The following is a 19,854-nucleotide window of genomic DNA, read 5'->3' on the forward strand; positions in this document are numbered from 1 at the left end:
GGTAGCGAGTAAGGTTGTCGACCTTTTATTCTGTTCACTCTATTCCAAACCTTTGTCTCGTCTGTGTAAGAATTAATTCCCGATATATATTTTTGCCGACTCTCTCTTCTAGCTTCTCGGCGTGTTCTCCTACCCCGAGATTTGACATGCTTATAATTAACTAGGTTTTCTGGTGTCGGAGAATCGCGGAGTAACCCCCATGCTTTGTTTTGCTTTTTATGCGCATTACGACACTCCTCGTTCCACCACGGAACACGGCGCTTGTTAGATGATCCCTTTGTTTCTGGGATACATTTGGTCGCGACATCAATCAGAAAAAATGTGAAGTATTCAACCGCAGCATCCAGGCTTAGAGCAGAAATGTCAGCCCACAAGATGAGAGTTATTTTTTGGAACTGTTCCCAGTCGGCCGAATCAGTTTTCCACCGAGGAAACTGTGGGGGACATTCATTCATCTTTGCTGTACACAGAACTATCGGGAAATGGTTGCTCCCATACGGATTTCTAATAATACTCCATTTAAGATCAGGTAAAAGGGTCGGAGATGCAATACTGAGGTCTATAGAGGAGTAGGTCTTATGTGCAATATTATAATATGTAGGTGCCTTGCTATTCAAAAGACATGCACCAGAAGAAAAGAGAAACTGCTCAATCAGTCGACCTCGCACATCGCAGCAAGAGTCACCCCATAGGTTGCTGTGTGCATTTAAATCTCCTAGAACCAAATAGGGTTGGGGTAATTGATCTAATAATGTTTGGAATTCATGTTTATGGAGCTGATAATGCGGGGGCATGTACAGGGATCAGACGATAATAAGTTTGTTTAGAAGTATGGCTCGAACGGCCACTGCCTCCAGGGGCGTTTGTAGTTGTAGATGTTGACACGCTATACCTTTGTCAAGTATAATGGCTACACCGCCAGATGATGCGATGGCATTATCACGATCTTTACAAAAAATAACATAATGAAGAAGAAAGTTAGTGTGTTTAGATTTAAGAAGGGTTTCCTGTACACACAGCACTTTTGGAGTGAGTTCACAGAGAAGTTTTTGAAAATCATCAAGGTTTCTGAGGAGACCTCTGACGTTCCACTGCATAATTAGCACGTCCATAACGAAGTTTATTTGGTGCTGTGCATAAGAAAAAGAATGTGTTTAGCCTACAGAGCCGTTTGCGGCCCTGTAATATTGGTTTTGTCTTTTCTGGAGCGGTCCGAAGAATTTCTCCGCTCCTTAGGTGGTTGCTGCACCACCTTGCTCCGGCTACTGGCATATTGCAGTGGACGTTCTCGACCACAAGAAGGCTGCTTTTGTAACACCCGACGGTCTTTATCAATTTGAAGTGATGCCGTTCGGTCTATGTAACGCTCCTGCCACTTTTGAATCCATGATGGACTCCCTTCTTCACGGTTTCAAATGGTCCACGTGCCTGTGCTACTTGGACGACGAGTGCCAATTCGGCCGTCGCCAGATTACTGTCCTTGGGCATCTCGTTGACGCGAACGAAGTGCAACCGGGCCCAGGCAAGATTCATGCTGTTACGCACTTCCCTGTTCCGAAGTGTGTCAACGATGTGCGCAGCTTCATTGGCCTTTGTTCGCACTTCCGCCGTGTCGTGAAAAATTTCGTGGCCATAGCACGACCACTAACCGAGCAGCTAACCGAGCACCGTGAGCAGCCTGCATGGTGCAGCCACCTGGTGGCGCAGCAGAGCTCAACCAGCCAAACAGAGCTAATATTGCTGTAACAATTTAAACATTTAAAAATACATGTTCATTATTATGCTACTGTCATACATTTACACCAGCAGCAAACTAGAATACACTTCATCACTATTTTAGCTGTCTGGCTGAGCTGTGTGCCACCAGGTGGCTGTTCACGTTTGCACCTATGCCCATCCAGCAAAACACCCAGTCCTTGCACATTTACCAGAACACCAGACATGCAAAAACTCTCCGTTTTAGTAATCCTCTGGCATGAAGTGGTGGCCGCAAATGCATAGATCCTGGCTGTCACATACTGACAGCATATCAGGCTGCCACATACCGACAGCCTGGAGCACTGCATCCACTCCACTCGCCTGTCACCTTGCAGAGGGACACGATGTTGCAGCTTGGCATGTCGCCAATTGCTAGATTTGCAGCCCAAAATGCAATAAGGGTGATTCATGGTCCTCAAAAAAAAAAAAAAAAACCATTGAGACCAACATTGACCGGGCAGCTCGCATCAACATGGAACACATTGTAACACAAGCAGACGATACTTGCTGTGTGCTGGAAGTGCTTGAGCGTAGATAAATTGTCATGTGTTCTCTTACTTCTACTTTTTTTCTTTTGTTAGAGAAACAAATTAACCAATATTTGATCTATTAGGAACAACATTTGTTCACCATAATGTTTGAAAAGTTAGCGATGATGCAATGTGGGTAGTCAATCTGACAGCTCGCCAGAATGATGTTTTGCACCCCTGCTACGTAGCAGGGGCGGTGTGGCTGAAAACTCGGGGGAGTGGCGCTCCTGTAGTTGGTAGTGATGCACATTTTTAAAACTTTATATTAAATTGCACGCTTTATGTGGAGCACTTAAATGTGCCACTTAATGATAAGCAGGACCTACCCTAATGATTCAGTACATTTGCATAAAATTGTCAATATAATTTCAGGGTTGCTTTAACTCTTTCTGTACCGCGCCCATTTGGCATTGTTAGCCCGCTAACGATGGTTTCAAATGCCACTTTCAAGACCTTCCGCACCACTCATGGATACACTGCGCTATCGGATGTGAAGAAGGAGAACTATATTTTTGTTTTCTAAGCAGTTTGCTTTTTCCCCGCCAGGCTTAATTTTTGAATTCACTGTGAGCAGTAGAATGTTCAAGTATACTGATGTTTGTGTCACTACCGAGCACAAGAGTATACTTTTCTTTGCGAATCCAGCATAGGAATAGATCAAGAAAAGTGTGGAAATCCTGCTGCTGGGTGGTCAGTACACCACAGTGAAAACAAGAGCACTGCACTGTAAAGAGATACCTTCATAATCATTAGTCATCACTGAAAACTGTACAATAATCTAACATTTGATCCCACTTTTTGACAGTATCAGTACACCACCTCCTCTCTTATCTTAGGTGGTTAGAAATAAAGCATCAGTAGCAAGGTAAACAAAGCACTTCATAATCATCATTGTATAAAGTTTCCATTATCATCACTATGTCACAATGAAAACTGAAGGTGGCAAGAAGTGTGCAGATATCACCGCCTTTACTGCAAACTGATTGTGCGTTTAAATAAAGAAACGAAAAATATTTTGGGTTTGAACTAAAGCAGATGCCAAGTTCACCTGGCCATTAAAGGGTGACATCCGGTGCCCAAATCCATAGTTTTTCAAAGGAAAAACTAATTTTAACATTAATTTTATAATAAATTACACAAGCATCAGTCCTACGGTCAGGTGCACATGACAAGAACGTACAGAAGTATGTACGATACAAATTTAATTCAAATTAAATGGCTGCAGTTGCTCTTAAGTGACTCTCGTCTTTTGTTTTACATTGAGACTGGCCAAAATTGGGCGAAGTACTGCCCTTGGCAAAGTGCAAAAACATTTATGAGTCTGGTTACTTAGTTCAGCCCACATTTAATGATCACTGGTCAAATTTTCCTTTTGTAAATATCATACATGTGTTTATTATTGCATGGGTAAATTTAGGTTTTACGATTCTCTCTGATAAATATAGGTATGCAATGCTTTCAATGTGACCCAAACCACATTTATATTAACAAGTGTTCTCATACATAGCACAAAGTTAAATTATAATGTGCGCTGCTGTAGCACATTTTCAGAACTCTCTCAACTCTTAAAAAAATCAAGGGATGGATCCAGGGCCAGATTAACCTACCGGCTAAGGAGGCTGCATGTAAGAGCCCCTGACTGTCAGGAAGCCCCATCGAAATTTTTCCTTTTTTAGTGTGCCAAAACCTCCATAGGATTATGTGGCATGCAGTAGTGGGGGACTCCAGATTAATTCTGACCCCCTGGTACTCTTCAATGTACACTTTTCGCACAGTACAAAGGCATTTTTGCTTTTCGTCCCCATTGAAATACAGTCACTGTGGCCAAAATTTGATCCCACACCCTCGAGCGTAGCAGCGCAACACCAAAGCCACTACGCCATGACAGCGGGCAAAAATTTCGGTTATACAACAGAAGTTGTAAAGCGTTTTCCAGGGAGAATTATACCACAAGAATTCTTAAAAAGGGTTTAGTAGTAGCCAAAATAATGTGTGGTGCGAAGAGGCAACCTGCCCTTCGTGCAGAGAGGCTCTTCCTTTGCTGAACCAGCCCTTGAGACATTCCTCTCTTGCCTCCTCCCATATAAAATATTATGGGGTTTTACGTGCCAAAACCACTTTCTGATTATGAGGCACGCCGTAGTGGAGGACTCCGAAAATTTTGACCACCTGGGGTTCTTTAACGTGCACCTAAATGTAAGTACACGGGTGTTTTCGCATTTCACCCCCATCGAAATGTGGCCGCCGTGGCCGGGATTCGATCCCGCAACCTCGTGCTCAGCAGCCCAACACCATAGCCACTGAGCAACCACGGCGGGTTCCCATATAAGAGAGGAGGGTTCACCTAGTACATGTGCTTTCTGGTATTTGCCTAGACTGTATGGCACATATGCAGAGAAATTTAAGGTGTCCATGTACAACTAAAACATTTGTTGCTTTCATTTAGGTAGAGGCCTAGGTCTCAAATCTGCTGTGCACAAATAAAGTTTATTCCTCCTCCTCCTCCTTTAGAACACAAGATACTCTTTTTCCCGAGTGATAGCAATGGAGCAGTTTATGGATTTGTGACCAACTTCGAAGCAAAATGACAGCAACATGTCCATTAGACAATAAGCATTAGATAACAACCCAACCAAAGCAAGAACGTTTTCTTAAAGCAGAAATATTGCGAATGTCATATCTGATGTAAGATGCCCTCGTATGGTATGTTCATAAGCAAGTAACTTTTTATCCAAGAATAAAGTTTAAAACAGCACGCAAGACTAGTAAAGGTCAAAATATTCGGCGTTGTAACTGATAACCGTGATTGCCATCACTGGAGCCCCAAAGCAAATACAGCCCCGGGCCCATAATTTCTTCATCCAGCACTGGCTGCAGCTTTTTAACTTTTTAAAATAGGATTTTAACAGGTCAGCCTAGCAGCGCACTTAGCAAATATGATAAGTGTCTTGAAGAAAATACAACTCCTGCATAAACAACTTGCCAGAAAGTTGCATGGGCTATCAGTAGGGCTTTATATAAAAAATGAGGCTCGATAGGCAGCGATGTAGCAGTACACTTGGGAAGCTATCACCATTTTCCTCTCACAAGAGCAGATGAGGAAACGTTCCTAGTTTTCCGTGTATGCGTGAATGTTCGCAAGCAGCGACCTGGCTGCAGGATGCCGAGGAGTGGGCATACTGCACAGATTTAGTCTGTGTGGTCTAAACAAGCCAATGTCACCAACGTAAAAGAAACTACATCGTAATGTTTCAGCTGGCCCAGTTCTCAAAGAATTGGTGGCACGAATACAAAACAGCATCCGCCTGTCACATGAAGTTCCCGGATTAGTCCTAGATAACTGCTCCTGTATTTGTTATAAAGCTAAAATATCCACTGCCGGTATTCCTTCCCGCTTAATAAACACCACTCACGTGTTCAGTGCTCAACGTTAGGCTGAGCGACTCATTCGCAGGAATTATCAAGTCTTCATTGGTTTTCCCCCCTGAAAAAAGAAGACAGGACATGGGCAAAAGAGCACGTCAATCATGCAAACAGTAACTCCATAACTGCGAATTTGCGCCAGTAAAGGTGCTCCGAATTAGCGTTTACTTACAGTATTTAATCACAGCGATGTTAACCGGCGCTTTGGTGGTTGTCATGTATAATTCGTCATTAATTTTGGTTACGTGGTCCATTCTGACTAGTGCACAAACCGCAGCAGCATGCAAGTGAACGAAGCGAAACAAGCACTCAAGCTCAAGCGCTCTTTCCTTAAGTATATTGCACAGACATGAAAGTTGCGAGACACGCACGAATGAGGAAATGTTAATTTTCGTGCCACAGATACGTCATAAAATAAAGAGCCGGTAGCGTCACCTTGCGACTCAAAACGAAAAAAAAAATACCAAAATGCGAAAGGCCATCTGAAGCGATATAATTAAATAGTACAAATAATTAAAAGCTACTTATTAGCTTTCAGTTTTAAAATTCCGTTCGTAATATGGATAGTAAAGACAGCATAAGGTGATAAAGTCAAGTGGCGGGAATTTTAGCGCGACCGTTGGGCAGACCATTGGCAGCTCTTAATTCTACGATTGGCAGACAGAACTGACAGAACGCTCAGCACGCGACAGTTTAACGGCTGAAGCACTTCTACGTGTAGGTGTTCTATAGTTTCAGCTGTTGCAGTGTGGAAGCAAGGCGCGAGCATCGCGGTACGACTTCACCGCTGCGGAGTTTGGAGGACCTGTACACTTTCATCCGAAGTGCGTTCTTCACCTTTCTTCTATATTTTTAAATAGCATTAACGGTTTTCCGCGATAGCAATGTAGCGTTTTCCATTCTATTTCTTTCCCCCCCTTTTCAGTTGTAGTCATGGCACTTGCCCCAGCACACTTCCGTGGTTTAGTAGAAGAAGAGACAAAGCGTTTGACAAGCATGTGCCGTTATTGGGAAACTGTTGCTGCTTCTGAACCCGACGTATCCGAGGACGGTAAGTGCAGTGAACTCTCACTTGAGTGAGCTTCAAGGGACCTAGGGAAATAGTTCACTAAACTGAATATTCACTAGAATATGGAACAGCATAGAGCACAGCAGACATCCAGTCGAAGTGTAAAATGCAATTTACGGAGTTTGTAATTCAATATATATAAATTGCGTAGCAGTTACGCTGCTGCCTATTTCATTTTGAAAAAAAAAAAAGAGAATGTCATTTTTTCCTGGTGCTCCTTAAGCGCAAGAAGTAACAAAGCTGTCCAGAGAGTGCGTTTTTGTGCACTTCCTCTGGCACAGCTTGTTGCTGAGACTCGAAGTCGCAACTTTCCAAGGCATCCTACAGCCTCGGCTAGAGTTACAGGATTTGAATTTGCCTCTGCCATTACATCTTCCTCGTCGCACTCTTCCGTTTGGGACGAACCCGAGATAATTTCCAGATGTGATAGTTGAGCACAGGTAACGAGCTCACTGCCACACTGCACATAGTGTTCAAACGAAGTGTCGCTGTCAACGTCCAGCTGGTGACACACACCTGTCCACATACCGGGTTTGATCACTTTCACTGCACAGAGGGGAAAGGCAGGATTTATGCTAGCAGTTTCTTATTGTTGGTGTTACGCCTCCGGAGGGGTGATTTGGGGGTGGTGAGCATCAGCTGCGCCAGCGCTGCAGAATGCAAAACTTTGTTGAACCGATTTCAAAAATGAGCCTGCGTCCACAGATCAAGTTCGTCAACTGAAGTATTCGCTATTCAGAAAGTAGTTTGATATATTTTTGCATAGAATACTTAGAAATACCGCCGGGGATTTTCTAAAAGTTCGTTATGAAATATTCATAAAACTGACGTTCGTACAACTTGAGAGTTTACTGTAATACTATCTCTGCTCGTCGCACATCTTTGCCAAGCCCATGAATACATTATAAAGCTTTTCTCAGTCTCCTGACAAACTTGTCATGCAGTGTTTTAATCAATGCATGCCTTACATAATCTAAAGTATGCCAACAGGCACTAAGTTCTACATTGCGTTTTGCTGTGATAAAGCCTACCATTTTCGAATTATTAGCATGCTGTAGGAATAGCCACAACTTTCATGTGACATGCTTATGCTTACGAAGGTGTTTGACTAACTGCTCATTTCCAGCACAAGGTTACATAAGGAGTGCGACAGGACAAGCGAAGTTGCTCATCACCGAGCGGTTTGCACAGTTCACTGGATTGATTCACATTTGTGAGAACAACGTCGGGGAAAAGAAAACCACTTGCGAAGACCTTCAAGGTTTCTGGGACATGGTTTACCTCCAGGTACATGGTGTCTTGCAAAGTTTGTGCCGATGCCAGTAGTCAATTTATGAAAAAGGTGCAATGCCTGTGAACTGACTGTCAGAACTCAAATTCTTGTGCACTACGATAATAACTTAGACAGTTACTTACATGTTAACATGCATTGTTTATGTTAAGGCTTGAATGTTCCTGCCATTGAGTTTTATTGTTAAAGTTGCACAATTTTGTATTGTATGGTTTATGTCGTGCAAATTCTCACAGTAAACACAGGAATTTTCTTGAAATAGAGGTAGTAGGGATGGCTAAGAAATATTGGAACACCATGCAGTATAGCTACTAATAAGGTCTGCGGTAATAAAAACAATGTTGATCCTTTAGAGGGACAAAATAAGTAGAATTCAGCATGTAGTACTGTACAGTGAGCACAAAGTACTTTGCTTTGTAATGAATCAAAATTTTTAAATAATGCTGTTACATTTGCACCTCATGTTTCAAGTACATAATGCCACTGTTCTGTTTTCAGGTAGATGATGTTCAGAAGAAGTTTGATCAGCTTACCAAAATGCAAGAAAATGCATGGCAACTTGGTCAATGGGAAGATGCTGACAAAACAAACGTGCCAAACATTGGATTAAAAGCTAATAATGTGAGTTGTTGTTGGGTTTTTTTTTTTTTTTTTTTTTAGTCATGACAGCTGCTAGGTTATTTCCGTGCTTCAATGCGTATGGTGCCCACGAAACTATCGCACAGAACTGAAATGCAACTTACCACGGTAGGTTAGTGCCTATGGTGTTGTGCTACTGAACTCGACGTCACCATTTCAGTCTTGGCCATGGCTGCTGCATTTTGATGGGAGCAAAATGCAAAACCGGTTGTGTACTTAAACTGAGGTGCACAGTAAAAAAACTCCAGCTGGGTCAAAACTAACCCACTACAGTGTGTCTCATTATCATAGCAAGGTTTTGGCTTTTAGAACATCAGGATTTATTTATTTGCTTTTTTTTTTTTAGAACTGAAATCTATTTGCTCTACAAATTTATTTGTGCACCTTGAGCATTTTGCTCCTTGAAGCTGTCATATTTGCGTATTTGTTTGCATAAAACTGTAGCTAAAGGTAAATGTGCGCATTAAACTAATGTGTATGACTGGATTACTTAATATGGCCATACAATGATTCTCTACTTAAATATGTATTAATTCTTACCGACGTGACATTTAATACTATTTTTTTATATTCACCTTGGCTCGCTACATCGCTAAATCGCTACAGCATGTGTGAGGGGCTCATATCATGCAAGCAACACCATCTTGCACATGAAACCTTGCATGCATTTTTCACTTGGGAGCTCCACAGTTGAGTGCGCACTTCCACCTGGAAAACCTATTATGTGCATTCTTTAAGAAGCAAATTAAATTAAGCTTACCTTTCTCCTTTGCCCATTTTGTCATTTCTTACAGGTGGAAAAATCTGTCGTGTTCGATTCTGCTTTATATTAAACTCTTCCAAATATATGTAAACTGCCTTTCCATTTCTATAAACTGCTTATGCTCACACACTCTTTGATATTGCAGTGATGGATATGGTGCTAAATGCTGCACAAAATTGTCGTTTATCGCATGTATTGCGCCGCGCTGCTGCTCCGAATGTTCGAGCAGAGAAAAAAATTTTCCACTTTGTTGGCGCTTAAGTATAGGAGCATATCTCAGGCAGGGCCCAGGACCCCCCTCCTTTTCTGGATCCACCAGTGTGTAGGGAGAATGTGGCAGTGCCATGGGGAAGTCCAAATAATCGGAGCAGGTGCAAAAATCTATCAGCGACGGATATATTGCAGTTGAGTGAAATAAACTCTCTTCTTCTTGTTTACTGTTATTGACACCTATTTGTCACCATGACCGCTTCGGTGGCACACGATTTCTCGCTACTACAAGTGCTGGATATTTGCGGTCACTTCGTGATCCATCAGTGGTATCTATATGCCTTTTATTAGTGTTCTACATTGGCTGTATTAGTTTAGAAATAATAATTTTATATAATTATGGTGACAGACAACTAAGTGCTCAGCTGCTTGATCCCCCTTTGCATACAGTGCATTTTGTTACGACTAGGCAGCCTGTACATGGAGCACACAAAAAATTCAAAAATGGGACAAGTAGGCATGGACGCACAAGCTAGACAACATAGATGCTATTCCAGCTATCTACGCCTGCGAGGACAACAAAAATAGCGTCCTTGAATCGGGTGGCTGTACACATCAACTTGTGGACATGACTTTAGCAGATGAAAGGGATAAAGAATCCAGCGACAGCTTGGGAGGAGTGAACTCTTCATAGAAACGTATTGAATTCTGGAGTTTTATGTGCCAAAACCATATTTATTGGAATGCAGAATTACCTGTGAATTCAGGTTAATCTGCATTTGTCTTCATTCAACAGTAAGTTGCATCATAGCATTCAGAGGGTACTAACACATTCAGCGTCTATTTCCGTTAACTGCATGTGGAGCTTTGCACCAGAGCAGTAAGTTGCTGCTCCAAAGCATTGTTTCCCTGCTCCAAAAGGTCAAGTGCCACTTCCATGACTGGTATTGTTTTGCTCTTCATGGAGCAAAGCAGTTTGAAATGTTTGTGTACCAGTTGGCATTGCTAAACTCGTGACCAGTTAACAAAGACCCCCCTGTTCTCTTGCAGGTGAAGACCACAAAACCTGCAGCAAAAAAATTTGTGCCCACAGAGATGCAAAAAGCAAGGATTGCAGCATCGCGAAAGCGTCTCGCTGAAGCAAAAGCTCGCATAGCTACCAGTGTTCAAGCATCTGCTGGAATTGCTGACAAAGAGAATGCTGTTCTCTTCGAAGCACCAAACTTCTTTCTTGTATCAAGCCCTGCTCGACCAAAGCAAAATAGTTAGTGTTAAAGTGTTATTTGTCCTGTAAATTTTTCCTTCAGCATATTTTATTATAGTTTTGCCTAAACTGAAATCAGCGTGGTATAAAAGTGCACACCTGCTTTCATACGTGTTATCACGGGTTTGCACTTTCATGCATAGTCTACATGGCAATAAAGACATGCTGCATACAAATCTCGCAGAGTGTGATCACAAAAATAACTGAACGTTGTCATCAGCAGTTTTGGGCAAAATTTTACAATTGTGCAAGAATTTCTTTAAAGGGACACTAAAGAGAAAAATAGTTTCAGCTGCATTAGTAAATTACTTTCCTACAGTAGCAAAGAAAAACAAGCAATTCTTATATGGAAAACGACTCGTGGCGACAACTCGCTTCAAGTTATGCAATGTCGTGGATTTCAAAGCGTGTGCTTGGGCCTGGTTAATTTTTTCATTGTTAAAGATGGACTACCTTTTATTCTGAAAGAGCCATACTTACATTGTGATGCTGCAAAGTTAATGAGACTCTTTTTGGAATAATACTGCGTCAGCCCAAACTGCTGTAGTGCAACAGGTCAGAATGGTTCGTGGTGAAAATTTTGGCAACCATCTGCACTGTCTTTGGCTTCGTAAGCAGGAAACTGCCACATAATGTTGCATTTATAATGGAGTATTTTCTTGGAACCCTGCACCTCTTATTGCCTGCAGTGCACCATTATACTTACTGATTACAACTGCTTCATTGAATGTGCTTCAGCATGTTAAAAAAAAAAGTTGCATGTTACACCGAACAACAGGTTTGATATTTATGTCGACTCAATTTTTCAGAAACAAGATGCCCTCAAGGAACACCAAGAAGCCTTCAAAAATCTCCAAAACAAAAGGATTTTTCACCACTTGTGCGTGTTACACAATCAGCAAAAAAAGTGCTCCTTCAACATAACTGATTTTTCACTGATCTGAAAAAAAAAAAAAGCTCTCCTGCATAAATGAGCGAACACCTTTATTCATTTTATTGGGCGTCAACAGAAATATTGCATATAATTGCTACAGAACAATTGTTTCAAGGCATAAAGTTTATGCAACACCAAAGCACATAGCAAGATTTACTTACGCTCATATTCACTTTCCATGTCTTTCCAAATAAATGCTTGTTTGTCTGCACTCATGTTGTCTTGTGTCGTACCCTCCCCCCCCCCCTTTTTTTTGTGCACAGTCTTCATGTAGTCGGGGGGGAACAACAGTTTTCTATGCTACTAACCAAAAGTTTTGCAGCAAGCATTTAAAAAAAAATGTATACCTTGGCCACGCCACACTTAGACATTAATAACTGCTTTTAAAGGGCAGAAAAATCGTTTGATGGAAAATTTTGAATTTTACATATGCGTATCAGAAATGTGATGTTTTTTTGTGGCTTTGTGCTATCCAGGCTCTTGCCTGTTGCAAGCATAATAAAGATGTGTTCTGATGTTTACAAAGGAATGCAGTTGGATGGCTTTTGCAGCTTGCAGTTTAGAATGATCAACTATATTTTAACACCAATTACCAACAGGTTAACTTCAGTGCAAAGGAGAGTTAACATATGTTGCTTTAAAAGTAAACAAAAGGAAAATGTCTGGTTTAGTATAACAAAGGTGTATCAGGCTGATTAAGGAAACAAAGTGACATACTAGAAGTAGATACAAAAAGTATTCTGCGGCTAAGTTCAGGAGTAAAAATCTGTTGCAATAACTTTATACACTCGGCTGTCATTACTTTCTACAAGGTACTCGTAGAAGTGACGTCAATTCTTCCTGCAAAAGATAAAAATGCATATAAAAATTATCTAGGTCGTTACAGGGGGCATCGCAGACAGCCAAGATCAATACGGATAGCAATCATATTAGATGAGTGTTTGTGTACAAAGCCAAGTATGGCCCACTGTACCCTTGGGCTAAACACAGTACTTGTCACAGACATGCAAGTGCTTTCTTGTCAAACAATGGAAAAGGAATAGTTTCAGAAATAATCACATTTGCAAATTATCTGGGTCATTACAGGTGGCATCACAGACAGCACAAGATCAATACATATAGCAATCAGGGTGAGTGTTTGTGTACAAAGCCAAGTATGGCTCACTGTACCCTTAAGCTAAGCACAGTATTTGTCACAGACATGCAAGTGTTTTCTTGTCAAACAATGCAAAAGGAATAGTTTGAGAAATAATCACATTTGTAAAGGCACTCTAGAACAAAATCTTCAATATGTTCCATATTGAGAACTAATGCTACATTCTAAATTAGAGAAAAATCATGCTGCTGCATCATTTTTAACAACACAAAGGTAGCTATTAATGTTGGTAAATTATACTTGCAAAAAAAAATTTTGGGCTTAACATAAGGCTGGCACAGTGGCAAACTAAATACTTAACACATAAGAATATATCACTGCTTGCAAGTAAAGCATCCACTTGTTCGTATGGCACACATTTATAGAAAGATTTGATTACTTCTTAAGTAAAGCAGTATTCCCACATACAAAGCAACTGCATTATAAACACCAGTTCCAAGCAGACATTGTCAAATAAGGCTGGAACGGTAGTCTTGCAGACTACCGTTCCAGCCTAAGTTTGCGGGCTTCTATGTACTGGCGCTGTTCTCGGTCACAATGGCCCACTGCAAAACTGGGTTCTTGCTGTCAACAAAGGTGATAACAGCTCTAACATACAGGAGCTTAAGTGCTCTGGCAACAATAGTGGCCATTACAGTTCTGTGATAGACTCACATTTTCATCGCTGCACTAAATGAAAGATAATCACTTGCTTGTGGCTGCGATGGCCTTTGCAAGCTGAATGCCTAATTTATGCGGCCTCGTACCACCAGAGACCAGTTTCTTTATCTCTGAGCTGCTCAGCAGCATACAATGCTGTGCAACTAAACGGCTCTTGGTGGCTTCTGTGGCTGCAGCACAAGTGCCACATGAAGCATCATCAACAATAACGGTCCTGTATCCCAACTGTATAGCGTGCGATGCTGTGGAGGCCACACAAACATCATACGCTATTCCACAAATAACAACATCAGTGATTCCATGTGCCTTCAACTCTTTGTCGAGACTAGTGCACGAGCGTTTGTCATTATCCCAGAATGCAGAGTAGCTGTCCACATCTGGGCTTGTGCCTTTGCGGATTATCAGTGCATTGTCACGCACTCTGAGGTCTTTGTGCAGCTCTGCCCCCCAGGTATCTTGTATACAATGGGCTGGCCACAGGGTTTGCTCAATGCAACCAGTGCAGCATATGGCATCGGCAAACATCACAGTATCAAAAACCTTGGCATCTCCAGCATTCACTTTGCTACTGGCATGGAAAGGTCGGCAGTCCTTGTTTTCGTAAAATGAAATGTGGTCTTTTGGGTGCCAGTCTTGTGAATACACAATTAGTTTCCATGGGACATTTTCTACAAGGTCATTAATAATGGGCACAATGCCTTCGGGGTCCCTGTTTTCAGCAAGATTTTTCACTGAAAGACTTCCAGTGATGAAATCATTCTGTACGTCAACAACAATAAAAGCCCACTTTGGGTGTAGTACAACTTCCACCCATTGTGTCCAGAATGTTTCAAATTCTGAAACATCTATTTTTCCATCATGGTTACGATCAAATGTCTCAAATAGCAGAGTAACTGCATGTTGTTTATCACTGGTTTGGAGCTCATCAAAGTCGGTGAAAAGCGAGCTCAGAAAAGCAGAAAAAGCTTCCTTGGATAACATGTCCTGTTGGCCAGCTGCAAGCTCAGTGAACCACTCCTTCGGTGATTTGGAGTCACTGTCAAATTCCAGCTTGCTCATCATGAAGGACGACTACTTGCTATACCATCAACGTAGTCACCTAAAAAGAAAAACTGCATGCCGTTACAGTCCATGGAGAGGCAATTCAGTCAACAACAATGCATTGGGAAAAGCAAGCGCAAGAATACTTAATACAGTTGCACAATTGCAACATAGAAATATCTGTTCAGAGCATGGCATACAATTGAGAATATATATAAATATATGTATTGTTAAATGAACTGTAAAAAAAAAACTTATATTAGAGTCTACTAAACATTAGCCCTATCACACCATGAATATTTCATAATACAAGGCTGAAGCAAATGGACGAAAGTAAACTGTGGATAAGTTTACAAATAATTTTACTACCATCAACAACAGATGAAGCTATATTTATGTTGACAGGGAGAACTATGTTAAATAATGTTTAAGTTTGCTTTACAATATGATGCAAGAACTGCTGCAAACAGACGGAAAACTGCATAGAGAGGTAGGAGAATAGGAAGGTTAGAACACAGCTTTGAATTATTCTCATACTGATATGTATGCCACTAATGTCGGAAGAAAAAGTGCATCCAAATGGTAGTGCAAGTGGCCACCATGAAAACATTTCTGAAAAGCACTATAAAACAGGGACTTAGGATGCAAAGAAAGTGTCAATACAACTTTTTCGTATATTAATAACATCTGTAACCTCACTAAAATTTTTATAACTTTACAAGCAACAAGGGCAAGCTCATTCTGTTGTAACGCTAAATAATTTTTTTTTAATTCTTGTGTTTTCTTTGAGCGAAAACCACAATATGATTATGAAGCATGCCATAGTGGGGGACTACAGATTAATCTTCATTACCTGGGGTTCTTTAAAGGGTACACAATGCACAGTTGATGGGCATTTTTGCATCTCATGCCCATCAAAATGTGGCTGCCATGGCTGGGATTTGATACCCTGCCCTCAGGCTTATGCCATAGCCACTAGGCCACCATGGCAAATCATCCCATGGTGCTCAAATGTGTGCTGGTAGCAAATTCAGCAGGGCCACAATTTTGTAGCGATGCCTATTCCCGATGCTAACACCTTTCGGAACTTTTCGTGTTTGTGAGTGGCCGCACAGAGCTCATGAATGCGAAAAGTGCCGAAAGGCATTAGCATTAGTATAAGGCATTGCTACAAAATACAAGCCCAGTATCATCACCACATTGATAAGTGCCCTTCCCTGCACCAAGAACTTCTGCAGCATGTGTGAAGCAAGAGTACCACCAGTTACAAGGGCAACCCGGATGAAGTTCTCAGCTTCACAGGTGAAAAATTCATTCCGGTATGAAAATCAAACCTGTGACCAGTATCTTTCAGGGGCTCGACCAGTGTCTTTCAGGGCACTACCATCCGAGCTAAGCAGCACAGTAGTATGTCACAGAGGAAACAAGTTCGTGGTCTGCTAGTTGATTTTTGTGTTGAAAAACAAACTAAATTCCAGGGTTTTATGTGCCAAAACCACAATATGATTATGAGGCACGCCGTAGTAGGGGACTCCAGAATAATTTCAACCACCTGGGTTTCTTAACATGCACCCAACGCAGGATACACAGGTATTTTTGCATTTTGTGCCCATCGAAATGCGGTTGCCGTGGCAGAGATTATATTCTACGCCTTCCTCCCCCCCCCCCCCCCCCAGGTTCAGCAGCACAACACTAAAGCCACTAATTTTTTTTGTTGCAAACATTCACCTAAGTCAGTAAACGTAAAGTACATCCTTGTTTATGAGTGAACAGCCATGTCTTGCGCATCTAAATTTTGTCGAAGACAAGAATACCATGCCACTGGTATAGACCCTTTATGGCCATTCAAAATGCAACTGTACTATCTCACTGTCTAAATGCTGGGTAAGAGGAAAATGTCATTTTGACAAAGAAACTTGTAGGTAAATGGATCAAATATGTATAAAAAGAGGCACATCATAGCTCATGATTCAGGGTACCACCAGTTTCTTTTGGTAGTGGCTTTAGCCACTAACAAGTCCTCTTCTCTGAGCATGCAGTCAGACTGTGGCAATTCAAGCTTGCAAAATTTTTCTTCCACTATTGCATTAGGCGTTGCTTTTGCATTATTCCATTTTCTCATTACTTCCTATTTCAGTCTTTTTGCTCACTTGATCAGCTGGTTCTTTGACTTCAATACTGCACATATGACTCTTCTTAGGGATGCCATTTGCTGAGGGCTAAATGGTATATGAAATTAATGGCATGGCCTATGCTACTTTCATCCAAAGAAGCCTCTTGTGGTGAATACGAAATGCATACAGTAATGTCTAGCCACAAGGAACATTCCTTGTGCCTCCAGTGACCACATACACCAGTGTAGGTGTTCATTTGGTGTACATCAGAGAAAAGGCACCTGTCAGCCATACACCAAGATATTGAATGCTTATGAATAGCATTGATGATTTGTATTGTATTCCTGTATTGTACTTCTGCGATTCTGCTGTCTTTGTATACTATTTTGCTTCTGAATGTTTTTCCATACTTTGTATTCAATCATATTAAATTTAATGCTTTTCCTGATCATCCCAGCCACATACGCAAGCACCATCGTGAATTATGCGATTCAAAATAGTATTTTGAACAATTAGATCCTCCTTGCGTGGCTGCACATCTCTCTCTCTCTCTCTCTCTTGTCTCCTTCCAGCTCTTGATTTCAGAGCTCCAAGACAAGCAGTCACAATGCCAGATGTTCACTTAGAATAAATCAACAGTTCTTGTTCCTCATCTCCTTCAACATAGAATGTACTTGTTGGCCTGTGCACTCCAAGTAAAACACTAATTTGGCGTGTTGGTGAAAGACGAAGGCGAGGTCAAAAGCAACTGAGAAGTTAAAAAGCGACTTCTCATTTGCGTTTTGATTATTGTTCTTGTGGTCATGATTCCTTCACACACTCTCTACTTTCAGCATCTCAAATCCCCTTTGAAATGTTTTACTTGAGGAATGCAAAGGCTGACTACCTTCTATATTAAAGGAGAATAATAAGAATTGCTGATCTGTCCTAAGCGAACATCTCACACTGTAAACGACTGCTTATAATAGAACACAGCAATGAAGAGGTGAGAGGCGAGGAAAGAGAGAGAGAAATTGGAGAGATATGGAGCCAACAAAGAGTATCAAATTGTTCAAAGTTTAAGTTGATGATGATGATAATATAATATGTTAGCTCTATTAGCATCTTATTTATATTGTTCCAGAAGGCTACTTCTTCACCACTTATTCCATGACATATGCACAGATAAAATGTGTGACTGACCACATCTACAGCTTCACTGGCATTAGTGTCAATATTGCAATGCATACCTGCAAGTCACTTCCAGGCACCTTGCTAACCGAGTGATTTCTACCCCATACTACCCACCCATCACAGATACTCAAATATTAGTTGGTCAATGCCAAAATTTGTTTTCAATGTCTACACCACGAACAAAATTCATGAAAATCTGGTTAAACCTGATTTCACATCGAAATATGGTCTTACTTAAAGTATAATAATTAAATGCAGGTATTAAAAAACTGATGAATGCTTTGTACTTGTGAGCAAATGGTGAAGACATAATTATCAATACACCGCACATACTTGCATAAGGAACGTGCCTGCATAATAAATGCACTCCGAACTTTGCTCTCGAGAATTTTATTTTTGTTTTCTCCCTCACAATAATTGCACTCCCAACTTTGCTCATACAAAGTCCCACGATCAAATGGCTGTGCTGTAGTTTTTCAGATACGATCTTTTACTCTAGAACATGTATTTAAAACAAATGCACATAATGCTTAACACGTGCTTGTTGCCAGTGATGGTCCAAAGGCACCTCGCAGACTCGAGAGAGAAAAAAAATATTACACGCAGAATCTCCTATGGGAGTTATCTAAATTGTGCATAAGCATTTGCTATTAATCACCTGCTGTTTCGCCGTCATATGCTCTTGTGTTTGGTATAATTGCAAGAAACACCGCGAAAGAATCATGAAACAGAGAAGCGCAGTTGCAACATTGAAATGTTAACTGAGACCAGCATGAGACGATGAAGAAGAGGCGTGAAGTAACTGTTCACTCATGTTATAGATAACTTCCCAGAGGATGTGGACGTGGGATGGAATGACGAGAAGGATTTTGTAAACGAAGCCAATATATACAACATTCATTATGTACACTGTCTCTTGTTAGGCTTTTGTTGTGTTTCTTCTTTATCTTCAAATTGGATTATTTGCATTTGGATGATGCCACTTCTTCGTGCAAGACGAGCACTGGCCAATGTGTGTTGTAGTACATGACATAATTGAACAGTGTTGTGCCTGCTAGCGATCCTCCAGAACAAAGGATGCTCCAACAGCAGACATGCAGCTATCACGGGTGCTGATCACACCTCATTCTTCACTCAAGGCAGCTCACTTCAAGACAGCAACATCACCCCTCCTAACCGTCATGAAGAGGCCACTGATTCGGTGTGCTGTTATGGCTGGCGATCCTACGGAGCAAAGGATGCTTCACCGGCAGACATGCAGCTGTCGCGGCTGCTGTTCACGCCTCATCATTCACTTCAAGACGTCTCCCTCCGACTACCGCGAAGGCCGGTCTCCTGATCCTGACAGAAGAGGCCACTGACTGACGACAGGGTCATTGTTAAGGACTCCCGGGGAAAGGGTGTCAACTGCGAGTTCACAGTTTGCCACGTAGTTCCTCGTATTGGGTGATGGTGGGACATGGAGATCAGTAAAGGGGGGGGGGGGTAATTAAGAGGCGGAGACAGTGGAACGTTGAGGTTGGGCAACAGTGCGGATGATAGGGAACAGGAGATGGTGAACGATCCAGCGTTTGTAGTTGGCCAATAAATTCCCTCAACGAGAGAAAGAGGGAAGTAAATGGCATAAAGAGCAGATCTGGACGGCTGTGAAAAAGGAAGAGACGCTTGGACATGCAAAGACTCTAGCATGTAGTGTGCTCCGACAGTTGGAGCCATGTTTGTAAATCTGAACCATGTACCTTTTTTGAATATAATCCATTTTCTCATTCTCTTCAACATCGCTCAGAACCCTTTTTCTCTCGACACCTGGCACAGCAGCCATCTATGGA

The 19,854-nt window shown here is 41.5% G+C and overlaps 3 protein-coding genes across 21 annotated transcripts in view; 1 reads left to right on the forward strand and 2 right to left on the reverse strand.

The window, feature by feature from the left end:
* Mvd (mevalonate diphosphate decarboxylase) overlaps positions 1 to 6,131 on the reverse strand; it is a 121,868-nt gene extending 115,737 nt beyond the window's left edge. For 3 of the 9 annotated variants that reach the window (XR_010567133.2, XM_065442819.2, XM_065442829.1), the window contains exons 1-2: positions 5,884 to 6,126; positions 5,702 to 5,772 (exon numbers count right to left, since the gene is read on the reverse strand). Coding sequence is in view for 7 of the 9 variants with exons in the window: in XM_065442819.2 (XP_065298891.1) it covers positions 5,702 to 5,772; positions 5,884 to 5,965 (153 nt within the window). In the remaining 2 variants the exon portion in view is untranslated. Of the gene's footprint in view, positions 1 to 5,701; positions 5,773 to 5,883 lie in introns of those variants that run through there. The other 6 variants (XM_065442859.1, XM_065442870.1, XM_065442877.2 and 3 more) reach the window with 5 other exon arrangements.
* Positions 6,132 to 6,323: 192 nt separating this feature from the next.
* Positions 6,324 to 12,092, forward strand: LOC135910889 (disks large-associated protein 5-like). 2 transcript variants are annotated; one of them, XM_065442954.1, is made up of 6 exons: positions 6,324 to 6,535; positions 6,637 to 6,762; positions 7,907 to 8,067; positions 8,570 to 8,692; positions 10,734 to 10,947; positions 11,757 to 12,092. In XM_065442954.1, the coding sequence occupies exons 2-6, from the start codon at positions 6,645 to 6,647 to the stop codon at positions 11,873 to 11,875; spliced, it is 735 nt and encodes a 244-aa protein (XP_065299026.1). In that variant the 5' UTR covers positions 6,324 to 6,535; positions 6,637 to 6,644; the 3' UTR covers positions 11,876 to 12,092. The 2 variants fall into 2 exon arrangements, with proteins under 2 accessions (XP_065299026.1, XP_065299034.1); XM_065442962.1 differs by lacking the exon at positions 11,757 to 12,092 and having other exon boundaries at positions 6,327 to 6,535; positions 10,734 to 11,123.
* Positions 11,915 to 19,854, reverse strand: part of Naam (Nicotinamide amidase) — a 91,895-nt gene continuing 83,955 nt past the window's right edge. For 8 of the 10 annotated variants that reach the window (XM_065442915.2, XM_065442936.1, XM_065442897.1 and 5 more), the window contains one exon: positions 11,915 to 14,796. In XM_065442915.2, the coding sequence (XP_065298987.1) occupies positions 13,722 to 14,759 (1,038 nt within the window). In that variant the 5' untranslated portion in view covers positions 14,760 to 14,796 and the 3' untranslated portion in view covers positions 11,915 to 13,721. Of the gene's footprint in view, positions 14,810 to 19,854 lie in introns of all 10 variants that reach the window. The other 2 variants (XM_065442937.1, XM_065442938.1) reach the window with 1 other exon arrangement.

The sequence above is a fragment of the Dermacentor albipictus genome, chromosome 1 (assembly GCF_038994185.2).
Source record: "Dermacentor albipictus isolate Rhodes 1998 colony chromosome 1, USDA_Dalb.pri_finalv2, whole genome shotgun sequence".
NCBI classification, from domain to species: domain Eukaryota; kingdom Metazoa; phylum Arthropoda; class Arachnida; order Ixodida; family Ixodidae; genus Dermacentor; species Dermacentor albipictus.

Excerpts from the sequence above, each read along its gene's own strand:
- LOC135910889 (XM_065442954.1), top strand. The coding sequence starts at position 6,645 with ATGGCACTTGCCCCAGCACACTTCCGTGGTTTAGTAGAAGAAGAGACA. Across the intron at positions 8,068-8,569 it reads GGGACATGGTTTACCTCCAG|GTAGATGATGTTCAGAAGAA; the intron begins GTACATGGTGTC and ends TTCTGTTTTCAG. Across the intron at positions 8,693-10,733 it reads TTGGATTAAAAGCTAATAAT|GTGAAGACCACAAAACCTGC; the intron begins GTGAGTTGTTGT and ends GTTCTCTTGCAG.